Source organism: Scylla paramamosain, chromosome 27 (assembly GCF_035594125.1).
Source record: "Scylla paramamosain isolate STU-SP2022 chromosome 27, ASM3559412v1, whole genome shotgun sequence".
NCBI lineage: Eukaryota > Metazoa > Arthropoda > Malacostraca > Decapoda > Portunidae > Scylla > Scylla paramamosain.
In genome coordinates this window covers 21,347,860-21,357,179 of record NC_087177.1, presented here as the reverse complement: position 1 = coordinate 21,357,179, position 9,320 = coordinate 21,347,860, and the positions used below count along the sequence as shown (strand labels likewise).

At 41.6% G+C, this 9,320-nt stretch overlaps 1 protein-coding gene across 1 annotated transcript in view; it reads left to right on the top strand.

Moving 5' to 3' along the window:
• The first annotated feature begins 7,302 nt into the window (after window positions 1–7,302).
• LOC135114441 (uncharacterized) overlaps window positions 7,303–9,320 on the top strand; it is an 8,638-nt gene continuing 6,620 nt past the window's right edge. Inside the window, exon 1 of the mRNA XM_064030344.1 lies at window positions 7,303–7,406. Within this exon, the coding sequence (XP_063886414.1) occupies window positions 7,303–7,406 (104 nt within the window). The remainder of the gene's footprint in view (window positions 7,407–9,320) is intronic.

Genomic DNA, 9,320 nt, shown 5'->3' with positions numbered 1-9,320 from the left:
TGCCAGTATAAAATAATACCCGGCTCCATTGGAGCCACACTTGAAAAGGAAAAAAGATACGATATAGACAAATGCATTATCGTTATAATTATTGTTATTATTATTAATATTATTATTATTAATATTATTATTATTATTATTATTATTATTACTATTATTATTATCATTATTAATATTATTAATATTGTTGTTTTTATTATGATTATTATTATAATAATTATTGTATCATTATTATTATTATTATTATTATTATTATTATTATGCTTATTATTATCGTGATTATTATTTAGTGGAGATAAAGAAAAGATAAAAAAAAATAGAGATAAAGAAAGATAAAAATTCTCCCAAGTGAAAGAGATATGGCCATGGAAGAGGGAATAATAATAATAATAAAAAAAAAAAAGTGCGAAGGATATTGAGTTGAAAGTCGAAAGTTAATTATTAACCTGATACTGAAAGATGGAAAATCAATATTTTCTTCCACAAAACCAAACAGATTGTCTATGAAAATTCTTTAATGAAAGAGATGTTTGGCCCTAAAAAGAGCCTAGATATTACTGTTATGAAGATCATTCGTGGATGACTTCTTAGGCACGCTCGCCACGGATGCGACGAGCCAGTTGGATGTCCTTTGGCATGATAGTCACGCGCTTGGCATGGATGGCGCACAGGTTGGTATCCTCAAACAGACCCACGAGGTAAGCCTCGGAAGCTTCCTGGAGAGCCATGACAGCAGAGGACTGGAAGTGGAGGTCAGTCTTGAAATCCTGAGCAATTTCACGCACAAGGCGCTGGAAAGGCAGTTTTCTGATAAGCAGCTCAGTGCTCTTCTGATAACGGCGGATCTCACGGAGAGCAACGGTTCCAGGCCTGTAACGGTGGGATTTCTTGACACCTCCAGTGGCTGGAGCAGACTTGCGAGCTGCCTTTGTAGCAAGCTGCTTGCGGGGCGCCTTGCCACCAGTGGACTTGCGAGCCGTTTGCTTGGTACGTGCCATAGTTGTGGTAACAACAACTCACAACGAACACTCAGCTGACTCTGCCCGCGCTTTTTTTTTTTTTTTTTTTTTTTTATTAAAGGGGGGTGAAGAGAAAAAGAAAGCTAGCTAAAGAGAAAGTGGGTGGGAAGAGAAGGTGTGAAAGAAAGTAAGAAGAGAGATAGCTTGTGGGCTAGCCACATTGCTCATTTTTATTATTTATTTATTTATATATTTATTTATTTATTTATTTTTATTTATGTTATTTTATTTATTTATTTATTTTTTTTTTTGTTATTTATTTATTATTTATTATAATAGCAAACGCTCAGCACACTCAGATTACAATAAAGTCACAAATGCACCTGCAGATACTCAGCTCTCCCTAAGACACGGACTTTTGGAGAGGGCAAGTTGCCTCCAACTTATGCGAGAGAGAGAGAGAAAGAAATAGGATGATGTGTTTGCCCAATGAACAATCTGATCTTGAGGCTGCCCTCCCCAAAAGAGACACAACTGATCACTAACACGACAGACTGCTAGGTGCTGTGATATAGTGTGAACAGTATTTGCATTAATGAAATTGGCTCTTTATTTATGGTACATAAATAGAAATGAGGTTATTATACAAAACACACTACATGTAAGTTTGATAGGACATTATCTCATTTAATAAAACGAAAAAAAAATAAATAAAGACATAAACATATAAACTACATATACATGTTTATGTATTATGGACAAAAAGAACAAGAAAGAGGGAATGCTGCAACAGGGAGCTCTCTTTCCACTGAGACGACCATATCTCCATCCGTAGAACAATATTTGTTACCGCTCCGGTGCTGCTCCAACTGTTGCTACTGCTGCTGACACCATTGAATCTGTGAAAAACTCAAAAAACAAAATTAAAACGTTCTAGTAATAATTGCCTGTGGTGGCTCCAAGCTAACAATGTCACTAGATTTAGGGAACCACGTGTGTGTATTGGGACGTGGGGTCACTAACATTTCGTATTGTTCTGGTTCACTCGCTTGTATGGTTGCCCATGTTCTTTGCGCTTTGTGATAAGTTGATATATTCAGAGGAGTGATATTATACTTTTGATGCAACTCCATTGTATTCAGTTCTTCTGATTCATTACAGTGTATGAATCTTACTGCTTTGTTTAAGATAATTTGTATTTTTCTTTTCTGGGTATTAGAAGCCATACAGATTGGGATGGGTGGATACTCCAGCACTGGAACCAGTAACGTTTTCACTAATGTTGATTTCATTTTTGGTGTTAAATTACGGAACCGTCTTAGTTGTGTTAAAATTCCGTTTCCTTGAGATATTTAATCCCAATAGTTTACCATTATTTGTTGTTTCAATTTCTGTGCCATTGACCATGATTTTCTTAGTTTTAAACTGTGCCATAGGGATAATTTTGAACTTTTCTTCACTTGTTTTAATTTTCCACATTCTTTCAAATTTATTTATTCTTTCGATTTCACGTTCTACTTTTGCTCTCATCATAAGTTTAGATTTGCTGGGTGATGAAATTACTTGGGTAATATCGTCTGCATACATAATATCTGTGCAACCAAACTCAGGAGGTGTAAGGTCATTTGTATAAAGTGTGTAAAGTGTAGGTGATAATACACTTCCCTGTGGGAAGTGCTGCCCGCACTGCCCGCGCTTAACATAACATAACAAAGAGAGAAAAGATGGGGAGGGAGAAGTGGGGATAGTGGGAAGAATAGGGGGGTGATAAGAAGGGAATTGTAGTAGGAGAAATAGTCACTGGGGCTTGACCCAGGCGCAATTTGAATTAGGAGGGACATCTTTTTTTTTTTTTTTTTTTTTTTTTTTTAACGTGTTATATTCATTCTAAGATGGCCAGGAAGACAAGGGCTTTATCGGGGAAAGCAGGAGAGTCCACCACCAACCGAGCAAGCCAAGCCCAACACAGCCACAGCCACGGACGCCGCCCACGCACCCAAATCCCCGGGCCAAACCACGCACAAGTTAGGGGCCAGACTATCCAGAGCCTGCATTATCAGGATGTGAAAGAGGAGTGACGGACAGTCAGAGTAAAAAGGGTTTTTTTTTTTTTTTTGTGCTTTTTATTGGTTCAAAGAAGGACAGAGGAAGAATTACATCCGTATAGCGGAGGGACCTACAGTTTTACGTGGGTTCCGAACCACGGATAGTAGTAGAGTGATTTTGGTGATGGCCGGGATATTTATTGTATGATGTAATGTGGTGGGTGAAAAAAGCGGTGTTGGTCCTTTTTTTCTCGTGTCCTGTGACTCGTCCTGCAAAAAGGACACCCTGCTAAAAAAAAAAAAGTGAATATAAAAAATGTCGTGGTGTTATGTGCATGGGGAGGGTGAGGATGGTTTGTGATAATGATTGACGTGATGGTAGGATGTGCAATGACAGAGGCTCGAAAAGGCTCCCTCACCGCAACGAGGGGTCAAATCTAATACCATCTGCTTGCACGCGGTAAGTCGCTGGTGGCGGGGGGTGAATGGGGATTCCTGCATGGATGCTTCCAGGGCCCCGCCCCACCATCTCTTGACTACCTTCCTGCCCAGCCCTTGCCGCACCCAACTACCTCTGTGTGGGGGGTGAAGTGGCTTCCACTGAATGGTGTGGTTACCGTCCCCATCATCAGTACTGGCCGCTCCTTAACTACCTCGGGGGGTACCGCTACCGGAACGTCATGCCGACGGCCGGGGGCCCCATTGCCGTGACGTCAGTGGGAGGAGTGCGGTTCGTGCTATCCCCGTCTCTCTGGAAGTGGTCCGGTGCCCTCTTGAAACCTAGGCTGCGAGGCAAGAAAATAATGTATAAAAAACAAAAATATGAATACAAAGCCATAAGACAAAAAATATGAAAAAAACACTAGGTGTTGGCACACGACCCCACTCCCTCGGTCAGAGGCATGGTATGTTAATGGCGGTGTTTTTTTGTCTAGTCCCTTTCCCAGGAGCGGTCCGGTGCCACCTTACAACCTAGGCTGCGAGACAGAAAAATAATGCATAAAAACAAAAATATTCAAATTTCAAGTAGGCTTATGGGGCGATAGTTTTCTGGTAAGTGAGAGTTTTTTCCGGGCTTGGCAATTAGGGTGATGTTTGAAATTTTGAAAGCCTTTGGGAAGTATCCAGAGGCGAGGCAAGCATCGAATATTTTTGTCAGGCTGGATATGATTTCTGGAGGAAGGCTCCGCACCATCGGCCAGGTGACTCCTGAGGGGCCGGGGGCTCGCCGTGGATTGTGCCTGAGCAACCTGGCGACATCTTCCTCCTCAATGGGTGTGATGAGAGGGTGCTGCGGGTCTAGTCGTGTTAAGTGTATAATGTTATGTGGTAGCGTGTTTGCTAGGTTTTGGCGTTCACTAGGAGGTACTCGAATCTTTCCCGCTGGCATCCCTTCAGCTTGTGCACCATGTGCCAGAACTGAGTAGGGTTTCTACAGCGAGCTCCGTCCATACGGGAGACTAGAGTCCTCCAGTGAGCGCTGTGATCATCCTGTAGGCTATTTAGTATGTGTGTGCGAAGGGTGCAGAGGTCTCTGTAGATGGGAATGAGGTTGTGCATGTTTTGTAAAAAGCGTGTTCTGTAACACACTAGTAGTCTTTGTGTTTTTATGGAGGGTCTGAAGTCTATGTGAATTGTGTGTTGTTTCTTTGGTGTGTGTCTGTTGGCTGATGTCAGGATGTCACTGTGTAGTTTCGCTAGGGCACTGTCTATTTCTGTATATGGTTGGCCTTCGAGCTGTGTTGGTCGGTGTAGATCTGTAAGTGTTTCCCTGAATCCCTTCCAATCGGCGGAGCGGTAGTCGGGGACAGGTGGGGATGGGATAGATATGGGGTTGGAGGATATTTTTAGGATTATGAGAACGTGGTCTGAACCACAGAGGGGTCCGTGCGAGATGTGGTGGTGGAAAGGTAGGGACTGCCGATTGGAGAGAATGAGATCCGGTCTGCCATTCCCATTGTGGGTATAGCAGGTAGGAAAGTCAGGGCCAAGGAAACGGAGGCGTTTTAGTTGTGTGAGTTGCAGAAGTTCGTGTCCATGTTGGTTGTTCTTGTTGTGTCGAAATGCTGTGTGACTGGCATTAAGGTCTGCCAGTATGTAGACTGGTATGTTTGTGTGGTTGAAGAGATTATTGAGGCTGGTGAGAGGGAGCCCAGTATCTGGTCTGCTGTACGTCGTGGCGATTAAAAATTGCCCGTTTTGTGTTTCGATCTTGGTGGCCAGGAAGTGGGCTGAAGGCCAGTCGGTTATGTGGATGTGTTTGATGGTACATTTTACCATGATAGCTACGCCATCATGGCGCGTACCTGTTGTGTAGCGTGTGTTGTATCCGTAAAGTTTGATGGATTTAAGAGGTGTGCCTGTGTGGTTGAGAAGGACAATGTCTGGATCGATAGATCGAATTGCTTCTGAGATAAGGTGTCTGTTATTCCAGAAACCGCGACAGTTTAGCTGTACTACTGTGATCATTGTTGAGTGTCTTAGGTGTTTTTCTTACCCCTTGATGCGGTTCGTGTAGAAGGGGGGGAGGGTTGGGGAGCGGTTGTGATCTGACGTTTTATATCCATCTTTTTTGTGGTGTTGGTATTGGTAGTGGTAATTGTAGGGGTGGATCGTGGTGGAGTAGGCTTCTGGGGCTGCGGTTCCCTAGAAGCTGAGTCATCTTCAGAGCCCAGGTCCCTGTGTGAAGGGGAACTGGTTTCATTGGGTATGATAAGTTCGGGTTCCTGGAGTGTGGGTGCTGGAACGTGTGTCTCTTCATTTTGTTGGCAATGTTGTTTAAAGTGTTCTTTGTTGGTTTCTTGGAAATTAGGTGGAAGTTTTATTATGGGGCAACCGTTGTATTCCAGCAGTGTGTTCATGGTTTCTGCCTGTTTTTTAAGGTCGCCAAATGAGGTTTGAATTGAGTATTTTATGATGATATCTGCAAGTAGAAGTTTCTCTGTGTTTGTGTTGGTGTTAGGAGTGGCTTGCATGGGTGTGGTGGCTTGGGCATAAGTAGTTGTCAGTGGGGTAGGTTTTGGAGAGTTTTGCTGTTGCTGACTCTCGCGTTTTATGGGGCATTTAAAGGAGACCGCTGTGTGTTCTCCATCACAGTTTACACATTTAAGGGTAGGTGTCTGGCAGTTCCTGTAGTCATGGCCCTTAGTGGTACACTTAGAGCAGACTTGTTCAGTTTCTTTGCACTGATTAGTGCGGTGGCTGAATTTATAGCATTTAAAGCATTGTGTGACTGGTCTGTATTCTTCAATATTAATGTTGTAGGAAGGTATTATTTGTGAAAAGACTTTGATGCCTTTAGTTTTTATGAAGTCGGCCTGTTGTCTCGAGCGGAGACGTATTTTGATCATGTGAGCCTTCGGGATTATGTGTATTTCGTCAAGTTGGATTTCGTTTCTAGCTTCGATCTCCATTCGGAGATCGTCGTTAGTTTTTTTCAAAAGATAGTCGTCTACTCGGCGGGCAAGGATTGTCCTGGCGGATATTTGCTCCGGAGACTCTACGAGCTCGAAGCCTAGGAGTTTTAGGTTTTCGTTTGATTGGTGGGTGGTGTGTTTTTCACGATCGGCCTCACTGGCTAGACCAACGATGATGTAAGGGCCAGATTTGAAACATTTTGTGTGGGGAACCTGGGTTCTGGAAAAAAAGGCATTGCTGAGGTCGGCCGGGATGTTAGCAGTTTTTATTCGGTACCTTATTGTCCGGTCGGGTGGACGTGGGACGGCCATCTTATCATAGGGCCGGGCCCTATGATACTGCAGCCTTCTAGAAAAATCTGTGGGAAAAAGTAATTTTTTTTAAAAGAAAGTGGCGCTACAGCCTTGTGGCGCTACAGCCTTTTGGGTGCTACAACCACGAGTGGCCTATAAACAACCTGTTGTTGTTTCCTATCGCCCTTGAACCTATATCCCGAGGGGGATCCTAGCTGGAGGGAAGAAACCCTGAATATCTAGCCCTGAGGTAGGGCTTGTACGCTGCCGAGGTGTCTCTAGGCTGCTCTAGCCAACACTAGAGGCCCCGGTGGCTAAAGAGCGCGGAGCGGGCTTGCCTAAGGCCCGATCCTGACTCTGTCGCCGGTACGAAGAAAAGAAAGGTGGAGTAGGAGGAACAGTTGGCAAAAGTCACTTATACCAGTGAGTTACTGCGATCCTCCAGCGATATCCCTTAGGTGAGGCTCTCTCCACAGGGAACGTAGGGAAGATCGCGGCTCCTCGAAGTGACTGCCGGGTTGTCTATCGGTATTCTTTTTTGTTTGTAGGCCAAAGACTTTTTTCTTTGTAGAGTCGTTGGGAGCGAAGATGCTCCTTTCACAGCAGCTCGTGAGCGAGTGTGTGCGCCTTGCCACCTGCCGGCCTTTTAAAGGACGCAGGAGTGAGAGCGGGAGCGTGCAATATCTGCAATTGTAACCTGCAGTGTCGGCATAATGCATAATTAAGCAATGAAAAGAAAAATTAATAAAAGAATAAATGAAAAAAAGAAAGAAAAAAGATACAATTAACAACTAAATATATTAGCTACCCCTCTACGTTTCTTTATCACTGCAGAAAAATGGAAACATTTTAACGTAGACTTGTCAAAATTCAACTGAAATTAAGGGTTAAATAAGGATCGTCACCCCTACCCCAGAGGATATTCATTGTCTTTGAATATATATATATATATATATATATATATATATATATACTCGTATATATATATATATATATATATATATATATATATATATATATATATATATATATATATATATATATATATATATATATATATATATATATATATATATATATATATATATTCTTTTTATTTAAAGTCTTACTTATGTTAATTCTTCTTCACTAAGAGACAGAGAGAGAGAGAGAGAGAGAGAGAGAGAGAGAGGTAACGTCCTTGAGGATAGCAGCTCGTCTACGCTCCGCTCAGTGATCAGCGTTAGAATGTAATTCCTCATTTCTTTAAAAAAAAAAAAAAAAAAAAAAAAACAGAAACTTTATTTAGGGGGCTTGCTGGAAACAAACTACAATGGAGGAAAGAACAATATGTCTGCTATATGACCCACCCAGTTAAATTTTCAAGAAGCAAACGCAAGTTGGAAAATACGAGGAAGATAAATTTTCATTTATATACGTTTTATGGTAATTTCTGCCACGCCTTCCTCTATTCATCAAACGTCACTGACACTTATTCCCTTTATTTTTTACTTTACAGAATCTTTTGTAGGGCAAGACTCTAGAGGATATGTGCTTTCATAAGGTCTATAATGCTTTGGTTATCATAGAGACATAAAAAAAAATATAATAATAATAAAAATAAATTAATTAATTAATTTAAAAAATCAAAATAAATAGATATATAAATTAATTAATTAATGAAATAAATTTCTATGCTTCACCTTTATATCATTCGTATGAATGTCAAAACAAAACAAAAATATATAAATATAAATATTAATATGAAAAAAAAAATTACTAAATATATGAAAAATAGCATTACTACTACTACTACTACTACTACTACTGCTACTTCTACTACTATTTTATTTTTTTTTTTTATGTAGGAAGGACACTGGCCAAGGGCAACAAAAATGTAATAAAAAAAAATGCCCACTGAAATGCCAGTCCCATACAAGGGTCAAAGCAGTGGTCAAAAAATGATGAATAAGTGTCTTGAAACCTCCCTCTTGAAGGAATTCAAGTCATAGGAAGGTGGAAATACGGAAGCAGGCAGGGAGTTCCAGAGTTTACCAGAGAAAGGGATGAATGATTGAGAATACTAGTTAACTCTTGCGTTAGAGATGTGGACAGAATAGGGGTGAGAGAAAGAAGAAAGTCTTGTGCAGCGAGGCCGCGGAAGGAGGGGTGGCATGCAGTTAGCAAGATCAGAAGAGCAGTTAGCATGAAAATAGCGGTAGAAGACAGCTAGATATGCAACATTGCGGCGGTGAGAGAGAAGCTGAAGACAGTCAGTTAGAGGAGAGGAGTTGATGAGACGAAAAGCTTTTGATTCCACCCTGTCTAGAAAAGCAGTATGAGTGGAACCCCCCTCAGACACGTGAAGCATACTCCATACATGGACGGATAAGGCCCTTGTACAGAGTTAGCAACTGGGGGGGTGAGAAAAACTGGCGGAGACGTCTCAGAACACCTAACTTCATAAAAGCTGTTTTAGCTAGAGATGAGATGTGAAGTTTCCAGTTCAGATTATAGGTAAAGGACAGACCGAGGATGTTCAATGTAGAAGAGGGGGACAGTTGAGTGTCATTGAAGAAGAGGGGATAGTTGTCTGGAAGGTTGTGTCGAGTTGATAGATGGAGGAA